Source organism: Macaca fascicularis, chromosome 10 (genome assembly GCF_037993035.2).
Source record: "Macaca fascicularis isolate 582-1 chromosome 10, T2T-MFA8v1.1".
NCBI lineage: Eukaryota > Metazoa > Chordata > Mammalia > Primates > Cercopithecidae > Macaca > Macaca fascicularis.
Window position 1 is genome coordinate 61477336 of NC_088384.1, and position 20071 is coordinate 61497406.

The 20071-nt window shown below is 38.5% G+C and overlaps 1 protein-coding gene and 1 non-coding gene across 2 annotated transcripts in view; both read right to left on the bottom strand.

Moving 5' to 3' along the window:
* Positions 1 to 18331, bottom strand: part of LOC135965294 (ankyrin repeat domain-containing protein 18B-like) — an 89338-nt gene extending 71007 nt beyond the window's left edge. The window contains exons 1-6 of the mRNA XM_074003183.1: positions 18327 to 18331; positions 14315 to 14429; positions 13979 to 14152; positions 9959 to 10065; positions 8769 to 8906; positions 6054 to 6109 (exon numbers count right to left, since the gene is read on the bottom strand). Of these exons, the coding sequence (XP_073859284.1) occupies positions 6054 to 6109; positions 8769 to 8906; positions 9959 to 10065; positions 13979 to 14152; positions 14315 to 14429; positions 18327 to 18331 (595 nt within the window). The remainder of the gene's footprint in view (positions 1 to 6053; positions 6110 to 8768; positions 8907 to 9958; positions 10066 to 13978; positions 14153 to 14314; positions 14430 to 18326) is intronic.
* Positions 7226 to 7332, bottom strand: LOC123567317 (U6 spliceosomal RNA). The gene has a single exon (XR_006690238.1). It is a non-coding gene; the product is annotated as a U6 spliceosomal RNA (small nuclear RNA).
* Positions 18332 to 20071: the final 1740 nt, after the last annotated feature.

The window sequence follows — 20071 nt, forward strand, 5'->3', positions numbered from 1 at the left end:
TTATAAATTAAACTTTATCATAGATAGGTATGCATAGGAAAAAACAGTTTGTGATTCAGTACTATTCGCGGTTCCATGCATCCACTGGGAGTCTTGGAATGTATTTCCCACAGTTAAGGGGGAACTACTGCACTTATTTTGTTATAGCACAACACAGCCTCTCTAGCTCTTCAGTTCAAACTGTTCAGTTTAGGATAAAACACCCTATATCACCAGAAGCCAGCAAAACACAGGAATCACACCAGAAACAGGAATCCTTGCAAAGACCTTCCAGCCACCAGTGGAGAAGAGCTGAAGAGAGATCGGTGTGTTACTCTGGCTAATACTCTTCTGGGGAAGGTGCTGGGTGGTTTCCTTAGTTGTAGCTATTTGTTCTGCCCTATGTATAACAAGGCCCAAATTCACCTGCCATTTTACCTCCCACAGAAAGAACCACTGGAAACATCACTCCTTTAAGAGCTTATCCACATTCAGAGAGAAGTTTAAGGAACACTGGGGAGGTGTGGCAGGCTGCTGGGCAGTATTATCTGATGTGAAAAATATATAGAAAGAAAACTATCAATGCCCTTTTACTACTAGAATGTTCCAATGCTTGCTCTTCTCCCAGCTAGGAGAAAAAAATTCTTTTTCACCTCACATCAAGCAAAACTCCCTTACCAACCCTCACGACAGAATCTAGTTGTAGATGAGTCATGTCATCATAATGCAGGCTCTTGTCAACCTCATCCCTCAAAGGAAGAGGATCAGTGAGGAACACATGTATTTACCTATAGCATTCACTGCCTGGTCTTAACTCCAACCGAAGGTAAGTATGACAGACTTAGTGATTCCACTTTTATGAAGTCCAACCCGTTGTGCTTGTCCCCTTCCATTGCGAGGGAGTCTATCTCTATCATAGAGCAAGATACTCCAGTTTGTGCCGTGTGGCACGGCATGGTGTCCTTTCCCTCAACCCTTTCTATTATGTCCCAAATATCTATACAAATCATGTTTTCTGAGTATGTAAAGCACATCTCATCAGCATATATCATTCCTTACAGTGATAAAGAAGCAAAAGGAAAACAAAAAGGACAAGGAACATCTTAAATGACTACATTCAATTACCATGGAGCTTTAATTTTTTAACTGTTCAAAAAGATCTCCACTGTACTCTTCTGAAAATAATAAAACTATGAAGACAGAGTAAAGATCAATGGTTGCCAGGAATTGCTAGGGAGAAAATGAGAGATGAACAGGCATAGTATAGAGAATTTTTAGGGTAGTGAAACTGTTCTGTCGATAATATTACAGTAATAGATAGATGTCATATCATTATACAGTTGTCCAGGTTCACAGAATGTACAGCATCCAGAGTGAAGCCTGATGTAAATATGAACTTTGAGTGATTATAATGTGTCAGTGTAAGTTCATCAGTTGTAACAAATGTACCACTCTGGTGGAAAATACTAATCATGGGGGAGGCTATGCACGTGGGAGGCATGGAATATATGAGAAATCTCTGTACCTTCCTCTCAATTTTGCTGTGAACCTAAAACTGCACTAAGAAATAAAGCTGTTGATTTAAAAAAGATATTCACAACTGGGCTCAGTGGCTTATGCCTGTAATCTCAGCACTTTGGGTGGCAAAGGTGGGGGGATCACCTGAGGTCATGAGTTCAAGATCAGCCTGAGGTAATGAGTTCAAGACCAGTCTGACCAACATGGCAAAACCTCGTGTCTACTAAAAATACAAAAATTAGCTGGGCATGATGGCAAGCACCTGTAATTTCAGCTACTCGGGAGGCTGAGGCAGGAGAATCGCTTGAGCCTAGAAGGCGGTGGTTTCACTTAACTGAGATCACACCACTGCACTCCAGCCTGGAAGACAGAGTGAGACTCCATCTCAAAAAAATTAAAAAATAAAAATAAAAAAGATATTCACTGTCTATGCATCCCAGGATCTCCAGAACAAAATTTAAAATAAATAAATAAATAAATAAATAAATAAAAAGATAGCCAGGGTCAGTGGCTCATGCCTGCAATCCCAGCACTTTGGGAGGCCGAGGTGGGTGGATCACTTAAGGTCAGGAGTTCAAGACCACCCTGACCAACATGGTGAAATCCCATTTCTACTAAATACAAAAAATTAGCCAGGCATGGTTGTGCATGCCTGTAGTCCCAGGTAATTGGGAGGCTGAGGCAGGAGAATTGCTTGAACTTGGGAGGTCGAGGTTGCAGCGAGCTGAGATTGTGTCACTGCACGGCAGCCTGGGTAGCAAGAGCAAAGCTGTGTCTCAAAAAAATAAATCAATATTAAAAAATGAAAAATATTCACTGAACCTGTTATTATGATATATTTAAGCAAGACTTGGTGACCCTAAAAATTAGAGATCACTGAAGATCAAAATAACAACACGTGGTCATTATTTCTCAAAGTATATAAAATTTATAAAATAAGTTAATTGCATGCTTAGGCAAGATGATATTGATTGAAATGATTGAATATTTTATCTCGTTTCATACTTCTAAACAGGGATTTAGCACAATATGAAAACTAGATTATCCATGTCATCCAAAAAAAAGACAATTTTATTCTAATTTTAACTCAGAAATTATTATGCTTATTTAATTTCACAATTTTACTGAAAGGCTAATAAGATAAAAAGGACAGATTATCATTACCTAACACTGTTATGGTAACTTATATACAAATACCTGTTTGTCACCAAAAGTCAAAAAAGTAACCAGCATTGCAACTTAAGATGGATCATACAAAAGAAATTACTACCAATTTACCTTATCTTATAATATTATGTGTTATTAAAATGAAAATGTAAAACAACACCAAAAGTTATGTTGGGGCTATAAGTGTTGTGCAATAAAGATTTCATAGAGCAGGCAAGAGACTGCCATCTTTAGAAAGGCCTGCACACAAGGCTGGCCCTTGACTGGTGTTTAGGAAATTGGAATTGGGAGAGTTTCCACCATTCCCTAAGGAGAGTGGCTCACTGTGTCTAAAGTGTTTATAGAAACAGTGTGGTTACTCTGAACAGCTGCTTTCCTTCTAGGAGTCTGGAATTGGGGTACATGTCAGGGAGAGTAACCTTCATAGAAACACTTGGGTACTTAGTCTCTAATGAGACTCTGGTACTGCTAGATATCACTGCACAAATGTTGTCAAAATGTGAGCCTGGGAGAATTCCCAGATCCTGGGAACTCTACAGGAGAGAACTCCTGGAAGCTTGTGTCTGGTTTCCTCCAGACTTGACACATGCACCTTTTTCCTCTACTAATTCTGTTTGTCCCCTTTCTTGTAATCAAGTAAAGATCTGAGTATGACTATTCGCTGAGTCCTGTGAGTCCTAGTGAACCACCAAACCTGGGGTTGGTCTTGGGGAACCTTGACACAAATGCATTGTGTAAGACTTTTATGAAGTTGATATGATATATGTAACTGTAATCAGGTGGTTATTTCACAGAGTAGCTTTCCCTAATCTGTTTTTCTTTTCTTTTTTTTCCCTTGATATTCAACTTGGAGAGTCTTATATTTCTACATCTATCCAATCGAATAAAGCCATAAAAGGAATAAATGAAATGATAATGTCAGAAAATAATGTGAAATAAGCAGCAATCCTATTTTAACTGAATAAAAAATAGAGAATTTGGGTGATTGACAATATGTTCTACAATATGAATATTTCTAGAAAAAAATGAAAAGGTGGTCAATTTTCTGCAACTCAACTGGGCTTAATTCCTTTTTATAATAATTGTGCAGGCCAGGTGCAGTGGCTCACACTTGTAAATCCCAGCATTTTGGGAGGCTGAGGCAGGAGGATCACTTGAGTCCAGAAGTTCCAGACCAGCCTGGGCAATAGAGTGAGACCTCATCTATTAAACAAATAAACAAACAACAACAACAAAGAACCTTAAAAAGAAATTAGGCAAGTGTGGTGGTGCATGCCTGTAGTCCCAGCTACTTGGGAGGCTAAGGTAAAAGGTGAAAGGATCACTTAAGGCCAGGAAGCAGAAGTTGCAGTGAGCCAAGATGGCACCACTGCACTCCAGTATCGGCAACAGAGGGAAACCGTGTATCAAAAATAAATAAATAAATAATTGTGTATCAGGCCAAATGTAACCACAAAAAACTGTAGTCCCAGCTACTCAGGAGGATGAGGTAGGAGGACTGCTTGAGCCCAGGAGTTCAAGGCTACAGTGAGCTATGAATGCACCAATGAATAGACACAGTATTCTAGCCAAGGCAACATAGAGAGACCACATCTCCTATAATACTAATAATTGATTAATTGTGCATCATTCAAGTAAATTGTATAACTGGAGAAAAACATAGTACTATTGAGAATGTACTATAATAGTCTACTACTGATCATAGAGTCCTGTTTACTTGCTTCTAATCTTTTTCTGTGTTTCTCCTAAAACTGAAAACATGGTTCATGCATTAAAAGCAGTTCATCACAAAACAAGTCAAAAAGATGAAAGAATTGCATCCAAACTGTAGGATGTGTTATCCACCGCTCCCTGTGAAGAGTTGGATTTGGTCATTAAGAATTAGCAGGACTAACTTTGTGTTTGTGTGTACACGTGTGAACGTGTGTGTGTATGTGCTTGTAAACTGTGTGTGTGTAAACTATGACAGATAAAACCATTTTGCTTGTGTAGGAATATGTAATATATTTTGTACTTCTCATGAAAGAATTGCTTTTCTGTCTTCTGTGCTCAGTAGCTGTCTTCAAAAAATAGTCTCCTATTTGTATGGGTGCACGCTGGTTCAGTTCCACAGCTCTTTTTTTCTTTTTCTTTTCTTTTTTTTTTTTTTGTTTGAGACGGAGTCTCGTTCTGTCTCCCAGGCTGGAGTGCAGCCCAGGCTGGAGTGCAGTGGCGCGATCTCGGCTCACTGCAAGCTCCGTCTCCCGGGTTCATGTCATTCTCCTGCCTCAGCCTCCTGAGTAGCTGGGACTACAGGCGCCCGCCACCGCGCCCGGCTAATTTTTTGTATTTTTAGTAGAGACGGGGTTTCACCGTGGTCTCGATCTCCTGACCTTGTGATCCGCCTGCATCGGCCTCCCAAAGTGCTGGGATTAAAGGCGTGAGCCACCGCGCCCGGCAGTTCTACAGTTCTTATTGCTATTTATTTACGGTACCAGAAAGGGATTGCTGAGTTCCTGGTTCTAAAGATAGTTACTTTCTTAGTGACACACATCAATATGTAATACAGTTTGCCCTTGAACAGCGGGGATTCACTTATATGCAGATTTTCTTCTGCCTATGCAACCCAGACACAGCAAGATCCACCTCTCCTCTTCCACCTCAGGCTAATCAACCTGAAGATCATGAAGACCTTTGTCAGCATCTACTTATGCTTTATGAAAAGTCAATATATCTTTCCTGATGATTTTCTTTCTAACAGCTTCAATTCTCTGGCTTACTTTATTGTCTGAACACAGAATATAATAATGCGGCAAACACAAAATAGGTGTTCATCAACTGTTTTATGTTATCAGGAAGGCTTCCAGCCACTAGTGGGCTATTAGTAGCTAAGGTGAAGTAATCAAAAGTTATACTCAGATTTTCAACTGCACAGGGATCAGAGTCCCTCACCCCTACATTTTTCATGGGTCAACTGTAATTCTTTATTTACTAAATATAAACAATTTATTATAAAACTGAAATAGAAGATCCATTTGTATAACAAGTCCAATTGGTTATAATGTGACTACAGAGGAAACATACAACATACTAAGTTAAAAATCTTTTTTCTTATTCATGCAAAAACATTATATAGGATTTTAGGGATCATAAATGACTTTTTTAGACAACAATGTTTGAGATTATAAATGAGCTACAACTACCTTCTTAAATAAATCTGAATTTCAAACTAGTTAAATTTTAAAAATTAGTTTACATATGTATATACATATATACACATTCAATTTACACATATTTTTAAACTGGTCTTTTTTGATTAACACTACCTTAATCTTACATGTTACTTTTCATTTTCTTATCAAGAGCAGGACCACCAAGAGAAATAAGAAATTCACTATCAGAAGTCTTACCTGGTTTGTCATTTTTAAGTATCTTCTTTTTATGTTCCAAAATTTGTTGTTTAATTCTATGTATACAAAAGTAATAAATAAAGTTGTTATTTTAACACTGAAATAAAAAATATTTACCAAACATATTAAATTCTAAAACCATTTAAGGCAATATCAGACCTAATATCAGAATTTTAATATCCCATACACTTCAAATTTTTAAACCTTACAAGCTTATTAAGCTTATAATTAAAGAATAAAAGAAAGGGAAGTACTCATAAATGGAGGGAGGACAGCTCAGTAAATTAACTCTAGTTAGCTGGACATCATGCAAAGTGTCCTGCACTCAGAATACATCCTTGCTCTGTAACCAATAGGTATTTTCTTTTCAGACAAGTTGCTTCTCATAGGTTCCATGGTTTCTTCTGAAAAATAAGGACTCTGCTACCTTAGGAAGATGTAATGAGATTACATGTTTAAATGTTCAGAGAAATAGTAAAGCAATGGAATAATTTCTTCTTGAATTTGATTCCTGAAACCATTTTGGAATCCCAAATAAAGCTTGGTGTAGGCTTTTCTATAAGTTCTAATATTCAAATGTTGCAGTTTTCAGAAGATGTTATTAAGTGCTAATTTTGGTTATTAGTTGTATTCATTCTGGCTTGTAATTCAGGGAATCTTACCTAATTCATAACTTACTGCAAAATTTATATATATATATATATATATATATATATATATTCTCATTAAAATGGATTACCTAATTGTCTCCCATCACTGAGTTCATCAATCACACCAAGGGCAGAAAACTAATAGGTGTCAAAACCCGGCTTGGACAACTACCACTCCTTCTCTACCTCCTCAAACTCTGAGCCAGCAGATCCATGCCAGGATGCTGGATCTCCCCGGTCCTTTCCAACTAACAGACAAGACAGAACCCTGCTGTGATTGTTTTTCGGTTCCATGAAGGAAAGGCAAGTGGACATTTTTTCATTTCCAAGACATGTACTAACAACATGTAACATCCCCTAAATATTACTCAGCTCTGTTCTCCTTTCAGAGATCACTGGACATCAATATTTTCATAGTGATAATCACAATTTCAATATTGGGGGGTCTCCTGTTTTGGTTTCACTCACACTGCTTCCTAGGAGCTACTCAACAAACAGTCAAATGACCTTCCTGGGACTATGCAAAATATGGAATGCTTTCTGAATCTGTGTGCCATCCCCAGGCAGCAGCCATGCTTATCTGCTCTGTATTGATCCAATTTTAAAATATGTGCTGTGGAAACAAGCACAAAGGCCTGTTTGATACACAAATACTCATGAGTCATGGATGAGGCTTAGCTCTGGTAAATCCAACTCACTTACTTTAGATTCTGAGAATTTTATTGAATGACTTCCTGTGAGGTGGAATTTTAAAATATATTTAAAATTTGAGGAAGAGCTGCGAGTAGCCCAAGAGATTTTCATGATTATAGAGACACATTGCTAGAGGGGCCAACCGCAAGTTTGATCCCACTACTTGCTGGAAAGATAACATGGAACCTTCTGCTATCTAACCAAAGCTTCTGCACAGGATATAAAAAGCCTCAAGGTACAGATCTGATAGCAAAAGGGAAAGGGAACTCTGATCTCCCTGCAACATTATTTGAACATCCCTGACTGTGGAGAACAATCCCAACTAATAGCGGTTAAAGAAAAGACAAACATGGCTTTCAAAGGATAACATACCGTGAAGGCCTAGGCTAAGTCTAGCTAAGAGGTGGGCTCCAAATAAGATTTTTAGTGTAGGGCAAGCATCAACTTTCTCAGTATTTGTGTGGGTAAAGCTAGGATGCCTAGCTGGCAGAGCAGGGTGCTGGGAACAACGACTGACCATAAGTACATAAACTAATAAACACCATAGCTTTGAACTCTATATATGAATCACCATGAAAACTAGGGGGTCTGCATCAGTGAAGGCAACCTGGTGGCAAAGGTCAGTCATTATCAGATTGCAGGATGGGTTACAATGGCAGCAAAACAGCAAGCGAGTCCATGGAAACAACAGAATGATCAGAACGGCCTTTTTTCCCGTTCTTCTGACTTGTAAAGAAAGATTGTCTTCCTTGAACTTAGGGAACCCCTTAGCTTCTTGGAAAATTCAAAGAAGGAAGACAAAGGAGACAGCCCGAGGGGACAATACAAGATTTTCTGCTAAATTGGACATTTCAAGACCCAATAACTAATTAGAAAAGTCAGGCCAGGCATGGTGGCTAGCATTTTGAAAGGCCGAGGCAGGAGGATTACTTGAGCTCAGGAGTTAGAGATTAGCCAGGGCAACAAAGTGAGACCTTGTCTCTACAAAATAATAATAATAATAATAATAAGAAGAAGAAGAAGAAGAAGAAGAAGAATAGAAAAAGAAAAATAAAAAAAGAAAGAAAGGAAAGGAAAAGAAATCAAAGATGTGGCTCTTTTTATCCCATGCATGGGGATTATACTTAGAATAAAATGGACAACACTGAGGTCACTGGGAATAAAGGTGTTAAAAATCCTGAAAAAATCTTGCACTCTACTTTGAACTAACCTAGACTGCTGCTTGATTTCTGGCTAAAAGTAGACTAACTCATTGCTATTTCAAACCATCTGAACCAAACTATGAACTCTTATCTAATGTATAAGATAGAGTAGTTGCAATTATTTTAAACTTCAATTTAGTATCAACTGGTCTTTTGACATACACACTTACTTTGTCAAATGATGAGAAGCAGCGTAATCTTCTGCATCTCGTCCACACATGTCTTGAGTGAAGACATTAATATTTTGCTTAAGAAGGATGTTGACAATACCTGGTGAGTCATAGTGCACAGCAAGCATGAGGGCCGTTCTAAAATAACAAAGAAATAACTCCACTCAAGAACTTTAATAAAGACTTTTATAAACAGTTAGTTTGAGACACTTTACCAATTTCATATCCATCTGTCAGTGTAGACGTAATAACCATTTGCATGTACTAGCTTGGGTCTATAAGCATCTAGGGTGCTCAAGCATTCATCTTTGTAAATTATCACCAAGGCTAAAAGAAACGGACAGCAGGGAAGCCTCTTGTCCCACTGGCGTGTGACATAATACAAGTTGCTAATTTATAGTCCTTTGATGGCCAAGAAACTGTGCTGAGGTCAGTCATCTAAAGTAGGCAAAGATTTACATGAAGATTTCCCCATTGCTTTCCTACTCTGATATATTGTAATTGTAATCAGCTAGGGGTCAGATAAGAGTTATCTGCGGGCTGAAAACAACAACAACAACAATAATAATAATGACAATAGCAGTAGTCATAAACTAAAAGTCCACATTTTAAAAATTAAAAAAACTGCCAGGTGCAGTGACTCTTGCCCGTAATCCCAGCACTCTGGGAAGTCAAGGAGAACAGATCATGAGCTCAAGAGATCGAGACCATCCTGGCCAACATGGTGAAATCCCATCTTTACTAAAAATACAAAAATTAGCCGGGCATGGTGGCGCACACCTGAAGTTCCAGCTACTTGGGAGGCTGAGGCAGGAGAATCGCTTGAACCTGGGAGGTGGAGGTTGCAGTGAGCCAAGATCACACCACTGCACTCCAGCCTGGCAACAGAGCTAGACTGTATCTCAAAAAAAAAATTAATAAAACTAATACAAACCCTTTAGCTAATAAAAGATTACAGTAACAAAAACATCGGATTATAAATAACAAATCTCATAAGAGAAGATTAATCCTACTATATACTGTTCTTTATGTGACTCAGTCTAAATATTTGTGGTCTACCTGATTATTTGTGGTGAAATTTTTCACTGTATGCCAATAATTACACTAATCTTATTAATATTTCTGACTTGAGTGACTATTACCACTCTAGAATACGCAGGCTTTTATTTTTTAAAAAAGAACTACTGTACCGTCTCAGCCTATCAACGGCATGTACACTTGCTTTGTTTCTCAATAGAAATTCCACCATTTTCTCTTTCTTGCAAATAATAGCGAATAGAAGTGGGGTATTATTGTCCTATAAGACAGCAGAAAAAATTAATAATTCACAAAATTACATATTTATGAACTGAACTGAAAATCTTCTCTAGGATTCTTTGAACTTCAACATACAATATAGAAAGGAAGTAAATGAAAAGCAGTCCCCTCCTTCTCACTCCTCTGCGCTTTCTGATGTGCTGCTCTTTGCCTTGCAAACAACCCTCCTCTGTCTCCCCAGATTAACTGTGGTCATTGCCAAAATTCACTGTAAACATTTACCAGTCCCAAGAATCCTTGCCTTGATCACAGCACTTAGCATGCTACATTGTAATCATTTCATTGTTTCCCTCTGAAACCAAGAGCTTCTTGAGGGCAAGGGCTGTATCTTTTGTCTCTATAGCCCCAAAAACCTAAGACATAGTAGCAAATATTTTAAGTTTTTTACATAAATTAATGAACTAAATTATTATCTCTAAAGCAGTGTTTCTTAAACTATATTCCAAAGAATATTTGCTTTAGCAGAAGTATAATACCCCAAGAGAAAGACTCCATGACCTTCTGCATTTGCGAAGTATTACAAAATTGTATCTTACATCCAATAATCAAGAACTCTCTTGAATTTTACCTAATCCCCATTTCACAATACTATTTGTGGCAAATATTAACATTTAAGGAATTAAGAGTTTCAGAGAAACAGTTGCCAGAGCTTCCCAATACAGGTGGAGGATTCCTCTGGGTGGTACAAACTTGCTTGATTCACTTCTATCAGTGGTGTCAGGATGCCAGACGCCAATGTCAGGCACTCCTGCTCCAAAGGGGTCACTATGGAAATGAACTCTGAATTAAGAGAGATTGGCTTCAAATGCACTTATTTGCCTTATAAATAGTCCATGGTTTTTTTCCTAATACAAGAGAATAGATTTTTATCTTTACTGTTAGAAAGCTCAGTATGTTCTGTGTAAGAGAGACAGGTTTAAAAAACTTAAGAACAAATATTTGAAAAACCAAAGCTCAGTAAGAAATACTATTCTCAATTATAATGGTAATCCCAGGACACTAATGCAGCTCTACTTTTTAAATCCATTTTTATTGGCTTCCACTTAAATGGCTATTTAAAATTGTTTTTCATTTTAGGCAAAATATAAATCTGAAATAACAGCATAATGGCTTATAAATAAAAGTTCTCATACTGATCCATATGAATTATTTCTGGCATAATAAAACCAGTAAGTCACTTGCATTTTTAAAGGAGGGTGCTGAGGACAAAGATATAATATCTGCAATATTCATAAATTATCCAACTATAACCAGCAATAACCTAAAAAGGCTTCTAGGCATTCTTATGGGCAGATAATTATTTCTGGTATATATAAAGAAAGGGAGTTTTAAAAACTTCTAAATTCTAAAATTCAACTCCATAACAGAGGAATTTACATACTCCATAGACTATATATTACAAACAAATCTACACACTGACTTCAAAATCTTGAAATCTTCATCAAAATATACTATAACATAGGAGTTGTAAACTCAAATACTTACAAGGACAAAGGAAGGTTACCAGAGTAAGGGAAGTACTGAGGTGGGCACAATAGCAAACTGGAGAATACATGCCTTCTATAAAGGGGCAATCTCTGCACAGCAGACCAAACAGTGATAGAAACTCAGGAGACACCAGATTTGACTTTTTGGGATAAGCCTGAAGTCCAGATTTCTACACAAGTCTTCTAAATTTTACATGTTGATTCAACTTATAGAGGCAAATAAACAAATCTGTGTACCACATTAGAATATAGCCCTTGCTTTTTTATATTTACTATAAATGCATTATGAAATGGTTGTGTATAATCCAAGTATTTGCATGTAAAGTATTTTCTTTCTCTAGTATCATATGTTTTACCAAAATATGAGGTGCTTGTATATAATAAAAATTGCTAAAAAGACTCATAATACCTGCTTCAAGAATTTTTCTAACATTTATTCATTTAAAATATGTTTGTATATAATTTTCCCAGATTGTTAACCAAATAGATCATTGGTTCATAGGACTGCTAAAACTAAATTATTAAAAGAATTCCTATTTGTATTCTTATTAACTTCATGGATTTCAGTGTTTAAAACTGCCATTTTGGTTATGATAAAGCTCTATACAACTAACAAACATACTGAGATAGTTCATAATACAACTTCAACTAAAAAAAAAGTGTTTAGGATTTGCTACTATTCTAATTGAGAAAGCCCAACTTGTAATGAAAATTTGTTGACACATAATCACCTGCATGGTGACTAAGAGACAACAAATCCTGACAGGGTCAGCCCCTACTTATTGAAAGATTACCCATAAGCAAATTTCTAAAGACTCTCTGAATGGTAGTGAATGATTCGTGGATGGAAGGAATGGTGTTATTCTGTCAGCTGAGGGATGTTGCCAATAATATTTCCTTTCACTTCCCAGTCACAGATGTAGAGAAAGACAGATAAGTCAGGGTAATATCATCAAACAGAAGAACTTTGAAGGATGTGGCACCTATCAAATGCCAAGTCTTCTAGAGATTTCTTACATTTTTGAGATACAGAAATTTATATATTGCACTTATGTATTCTGGGATTCTTAATCAGGAGTGTATCCGAACCTTGAAGGTTTTTTTAATTGGGTTTTTTTTTTTCTTTTTCTACAATTGTTGTTAGAGACCAGAGTCTCACTATGTTGCTCAAGCTGGATTCAAACTCTTAGACTCAAGCTGGAACTACAGGAACATGCCACTGTGCCCAGCTTCAAGTAAACATTTTTAAACATGTTCAGGCCTTATTAGGTCTGTTACATCAAAATCTTCAGGGGAAAGACTATGGTTGTAGATTTTTAACAAAATGTCCTCAGGTCACTGTAATGCCCAATTCTGAGAATTAGTGTAGCAGACAATCACTTCAGTCACATCTCTCACCCACATGGCTAATGCCCTTTATCAGTCAGAGATGTGACCAAAAAGATAAAAGGGTAAGCGATAGAGTCATTTATTAAAACTCCAGTTAATTTTCCTGGGTATGGCTAGAACAGGGACAAGTAAACTCAAAATCCCACTTGATTTTGCTATTTATAAGCTCCTTATCTCCCACTTTTCCACCAAGACATTCTAGATTTGAGAGGAGTCTTTAGACTCTCATCTAAGTGGCAGTTTCTGCCAGGATGGGCAATAAGTCAGTTAATAGTTTGTTCCAGCTTCTGCTGAAGTTTTTCTCACTTCGTCACCACATATTCACTGCCAATCTGGTTTCCTCAGAGTCCTCCTAAAATTAATCTCTAGGCGAGTTTCAACTCACTCACTCTCTTTTTCAAACCGAAAATTATTAGACCCAAAGCTAAAGAGCACCTTGTCTCAACACATCAACTAGAAGAACAACAAACTAAAAACAACAACAATAACAACAACTCTTCCTCGCATTTTCCTTCATTACCTGATTTCCAAGTGACCTGCATATTTCTGATTGCTCTCCTTTTCCCTTCCCATTTTTCCCTGAGAAATGATACGTCAGTTTTTCAGAAAATGAGCAGCAGCAGCAACATGTCCATTTATTGTAAGTTGCTTTAGTTTTGTTTGAGTTTTAAAATAAAGCCTATTTCCAGGGCATATTTTCTTTCCTGTGTTGTTTTACACTAATTAAGAAAAAAAAAAAAAAAAAAAAAAAACACCCTGCATAGAAAAAAAGTTGAAAAGGTTTTACCTTTAACAAATTTGCAAATATTTTCCAAAGTGCATTTTATAAAGCTGTGCCCTTGAATGCTTCTTTAAAAGTATCAATATTTAAAACAAAATCTTATGCAATTATTTCAAAATAACTTAATTTACATTTGCATTCGGGGAATGGTTGAGCTTCCAAATATAAAAAAAATGACCCTTACCTATGTCAATGATAAAACAAATATTTTTGAAAGAAAGTTGATTGATCTATACCTTGTCCAGTGCTTCAATATTTGCACCATGGGAAAGTAGTTTTTCTGCCACTGAGGTGCTCTCACTGTACACAGCATAATGGAGAGCAGTGTTGCCGTAGATATCCTTAAGGTTTGGATTGGCACCATGTTCCAGCAAAATAACGGCACAAGCCTCTTCCTGGCAATGGATAGCCTGTCCGTATTAGACCAAGAAACAGATTGTAAATTCTAAGAATTCAAAATACACATTCCACAGGTTTCACCAACTAGTTATATTTAAATGAGATCAATTCATTTTAATTCTATATATGTAAATCAAATCCATGTCAGGCTAAAAGAGTTGGCTCTAATATACCTGTATCAAGGGCGTTCTGTTTTCTTTGTCACAGATATCAATCTGGCACTTTCTGTTGATCAGGAGAGTTACCACTTTCTCATGGCCACTGGCACAGGCCAAATGTAGAGCAGTTCTACAAGAGCAAGAGGACTTTTTAGGAAACGGTAGTGCAACATCTCAAAACATACCATCATTCATGTCATTGTAAAAATTGAATAGCATGTTTTTCCTCTGCCTTCAAAACAAATACTTAATTTTTTTGAAGAAAGTGCAATGACAACAGCAGCCTATTTGAATAGAAAGAGCTCAGTCTGTAGATTCAGTTCAACTAGGGCTTGAGTCCTACTTTAAACGCTGTCACTTACCAATTATTGCTTAGCCTTTCTGTGCCTCAACTTCTTCATCAATAAAGATGACAATAGTAGCTATCTCATAGGACACCATCGTGATGCTTAAATGAGAAGCTATGTGAAGTATTTAGAATAGTTCCTACAACAGCTCAATAACTGTAAGATTTTTGTTTTTTGAGACAAAGTCTCACTCTTTTGCCCAGGCTGGAGTGCAATGATGTAACTATACCTGGAACTCCTGGGCTCAAGTGATCCTCCATCCCCAGTCTCCTGAGTAGCTGGGACAACAGATGTGCACCAGCATGCCCAGCTATTTATTTAAAAATGTAGAGTAAGAACCTCACTTTGTTACCCAGGCTGGTCTCAAACTCCTGGCATCAAACAATCTTCTCACCTCAGCCTCCCAGAGTTCTGCGATTACAGGTGTGAGTCACTGCACCCGGCCAGATATTATAATTGTTAGTATTACTACTACTTAACAAAAGCATTTTAATTAGGTAGAATGAGACAATTATACCTACTTTGCAGGATGGCTTAATGAGTAGGTCACATTTTAACAACTCTGACATTGGAATGCCACTTATAATTCATGATTTATTATAACTCTAACTGGTAGCATTTTAAAAATTATCTTATTGATATATAAAATAGTGGAGCATCACACAATCCATGAGACCTTACATTAAGTAGAATATGGTAACTCAGCACTAGGGCAGTTCCAGGCATGTAACTGAAACTGAAATACATTTCAGTTCTTAAAGGGACTATGGGGAAAGAGCACCGAAATAACAATCATGCATTTTTTAAACAAATTAATTCTTTGATTTTCAAACAACTTGAAGTCAAAGGAAACTCATGAGTCAAATGAATTTGTATGGCTCATTTTATTCAATTCTTATACTTACAGAATATATGTAAATAAGACTTTCCAATGATTAATATTAGGATTTAAAACTGATAAACTTTTGAAAGGGCAGTTCAAGGTTATCTTCTACCATTTTCTAACTTCAGAAATGCTTTTGTTTGAAAGGTGGGAGATAAAGTTTCAAGGAGATGAAGTCCCAATATTCCTATTGTAAATCTCTCAGCTTGTGCAGACAGGGCAGGTAAACATGAAGTTTTTAAGGATAGAAGGGTCCTGAGAGATAGTAGAGTATGTCTGCTACATAACAGGTACTCAGGTTATGCTTGATGCATAAATGGAATGAAATAATGGATAAATATAGCTGGGGAGTTCACTATTTTTAAATAAACTCCTATAAAGCAATATTTTTGCAATAGTAATTATTTATATGTGTTATTTTTTATTTTTAAAGAATACAATTAAAATGAAGTGATTAATCTACCATTGTTTGAATAAATGGAATGAGTATATAAGAAAAACATGTGCATAATAAAATATATAGATAATAAAATCTGGAAACACAGATAAAAACATTCCCTTCTTACTTCTGAAGACGCTAAACATTCAAAGAAGATAACATTACACACAATAATGATAAAAAGTAGAAAGCGAGAAATTATTTTTATCAGTGCAAGATTCATATTTCTCTCTTCCCAAGGATGATTCCATTAATACTAAACTTTTACTAGAAGTTTTGTACTAGAAGTTTTGTACATGCTCACTGCAGCAATCACAGATAAGAAAAAGGAAAAAAAAAAACACACTTTACTTAAAATGCAAATACTCGCAGGGCGCGGTGGCTCACGCCTGTAATTCCAGCACTTTGGGAGGTGGAGAAGGGTGGATCACGAGGTCAGGAGATTGAGACCATCCTGGCTAACACGGTGAAACCCAGTCTCTAGTAAAACTGGGTGCTGACGAGTTGATGGGTGCAGCAGAGCAACATGACACAAGTATATATATGTAACAAACCTGCACGTTATGCACATGTACCCTAGAACTTAAAGTATAATAATAATAAAATTTAAAAAAAAAAATTAGTCGGGCGTGGTGGCAGGCGCCAGTACTCCCAGCTACTCGGGAGGCTGAGGCAGGAGAATGGCGTGAACCCGGGAGGCAGAGCTTGCAGTGAGCCGAGATTGGGCCACTGCACTCCAGCCTGGGTGACACAGCAAGACTCCATCTCAAAAAAAAAAAAAAAAAAAAAAGCAAATGCTCAGAAATTACAAATTTTATCATATTTGGTACTTTTTTTTTTTTTTTTTTTTTGCTAAAACAAGACCATAGTATATTTGCGTATATATAATTTAGCTATTTTTTTTTCCTCGCTGGCTATAGCAAAATACATCTTGACACATCAACTTACTTCTATACCTATTGCCACCTTCAATGGTCACATATTATTCCATCCTATGGATGCAACTGAAATTTATTTATAGGATCCATTCTCTGGGTTCTTTTTAAAATAAGTTCCGTGAAAACTAAAGTGCATGTATCTTTATTTCCTAAGGGCATCTTAGTATAATGGAATTGATGAGTAAAGAGCATACACATTTTTTAAATGTAGTACTTACCACCAAATTATCTATTTGAAAAGTAATCAGCAACTTAAACTTTTAAGTAGCAGTATAAAACATCCTCACAAATATTGTGGATAGAAAACTGTTTGATTCCTCTTTTAAATTCTTTTACCAGAAATGAGAAGGATTTTTTCCTATATACATAAGTAACTTGTAGATCTGGGGAAAGGTACTTTGCCCACTTTTACAGTGTTTGATGATTTGATTTGAAAGAATTTCCTGTAAAATGAAGATGTACTTTTCATCGAATGTGTATTATAACTTTTCTTCTAATGTATATATATAACTGATATATATAACATATTATATCTGGAATATATATGGTATACATATCAGTAATATCTATATCTTATCATATATAATGAACAATATAGGCTGGGTGTGGTGGCTCACACCTGTAATCCCAGCATTTTGGGAGGCCGAGGCAGGCAGATCACTCGAGGTCAGGAGTTTGAGACCAGCCTGGCCAACATGGTGAAAGCCCCTCTCTACCAAAAATACAAAAATTAGCCAGGCGTGCCTGCACCTGCCTGTAATCCCAGCTACTTGGGAGGCTGAGGGAGGAGAATTGCTTGAATCCAGGAGGTGGAGGTTGCAGTGAGCCAGGATTGTGCCATTGGACACCAGCCTGGGCAAAGAAGCGAGACTCTGACTCAAAAAAAAAAAATAAATAAAAGAGTATAATGAATTCCCTATAAAATGAAAACATACTTTTCATCTGAAAAAAATATATATAATATATTAAATATTTTTCAAGTAAGCTCTCTTATTTTGTTAACTTTTTTTCTGAAACATAGTTTTAATTTTTAGTTTGCTAAATCAACCTTCAGAATGTCTGCTTACGAGGTCGTTCTTAGGAAGGCGTTTGTCAACATAAAATGTACCTGTAAAATAAGCATTTGTATTTTTCTTCTGGTACTTTACTCATTTGCACATGTAAACATTTCAGTCTGTATTCCATCAGGAACTCATGTTTGTGACATAAAATTTAATTAGTTTTCTTCAAACAACAGACACTTTTTCATTAATAATTCATCCTTTCCTACTCATCAATCCTTACGTATATCTTACATAATTTCAATGATTCTGGGTTTCCTATTCTGTTCCATGCATCTGTCTTTTCAGCTGTTAGCAAACAATTAATTGTAGAAATTAATAGCACATTTTGCTATCTAGAGGAGCAAGTGTTTTTTTACTCCATTATGAGATTTAAAAAAATGTCTTCACAGTAGTGAAAGACAGCAGGTGTCATACAAAAATGTTAAAACCTTGGTATTTTCATTCGGTCTATGTAAAACTGACAAACAGAGAAAGAGCTCACATTTTGAGAAAAATGTTCCTTTCCATTCAAAAACACAGAACCCACCTCCCACTTCCAAGTTGCTCTCTAAGAACCTTCAGTAAAGAAGCTACCTACACAGGTGGATACGGATGTAAAACGGACAGTTTTATCTGAGAACTTTTTGCCTACTGAAAATCACTCATGGTATTTTTGATAGGGGAATTAGTTCTCTCATTAGGCACCTCCTATAATGTATACAAACCATGTTTTAAAGGTGTTCCTTAAAAATAACAACACCGTATATGCTTAACTTTGTGAGTTAAATCACTCAAATTCTCCACCAATTGCTCCAGCTAGGGAATTATGTCGGATGGAAAACAGCTGAGGGTCCGCTTGGCTTCGCCCCTCAGAGGGTGCCCGGCGCCCTCCAAGGCCCAGTCCCAGGGGCTGCGGGGAAGCCGGGTCTGGGGACCCCCTCCCACCCCGGACTGAGCCCCCGCTCCCCGCTACCTGTGCTGCTTGTCCAGGGCATCCAGGTCGCCGCTCCTGCGTGCCAGGCAGCGCTCCACTTCCGCGGCGTCGCCCTTGACAGCCGCCTTGTGGATCTTCTGCAGTTCGGAGTCCCGGATTCGGTACCCGGAACCGGTGTAGACGTGGTCTATGGAGCCCAGGACCCTCTGGCCCCTGCGGCTCCCGAAGCCGAAAAACTTCATGGTAGTGAATTCTTCTCAGACCCCCAACCACCGACCGGCTCTTGAATGGGGGCAGCTCCCTGTCACCTTTTCACCACCCCCCACCCGCCCCTGCCGACCCAGCCCCAAATCCAACCCCAAGTCCCGATCCAACCCCAAATCCGCGATCCAACCCCCAGTCTGCGATCCCAAGTCTATGATGTACTCCAAAATCCGAGATCCAGCCGGGTCCACCACAGCCTTCAGCAGCGACACTCGCAGCCTCCGACCTCTCAGACCCAGTGAGCCTCGCAAAGCCGTTGGGCGCGCGCCTGCACCGCGGTGGCCGCCAGGCTCCCGGAAGCCGCTCCCTGGCTGCGCGCGCCGGCAGGTGGGGCTGCAGCTCCAGGCGGGTGTCACTAGGCTCGCGGGTTCTCCTGGGCATCCCCGGGCGGCCCCAGGATCCTAGGCGGGCAGCCAGCCAGGCCTGAGGAGGAGGACTTGTATGGCCTTGCGGCCGCCCCGCTCCTCCTCCGCAGGGAGATCGGGTGCTGGCGAGGGCACTCAGAGGCCACCGGAGTGGCTTTGCAGATAGCCTGGCTTCACGCTGAGGCTCTGGCCCTGGAGTCTGTGTGGCTAGTGTCCGGTAGTGGAAAAGGCATGGAGAGTCAGGGGCTGCTCCTTCCTCCACCCGACCTAGCCGCTGCCAGTGCCCGACTGCGCGGTTTGCAGCTGCAGATCTGGCAATGGCGCGGGATGGTGGAACTTGCCTTGGATGTCCTCAGGGTCGCCGAGTGCACAGCCCACCTGGCCTCAGGGTCTGCTCCTCTTGGACATCTCTCCGGATCCTGGGCCCTGGCACTAAGCAATCTGTATCCACATGCATGAGACTGAGGGGCTGCTGGCTGGGCCGATCGCCTGACTTCGCTGCCTGGGCGTCTGGGCTCAGGATCCGCGCTGCTGGGGGCACGGGCCTGGTCTGGGGTGT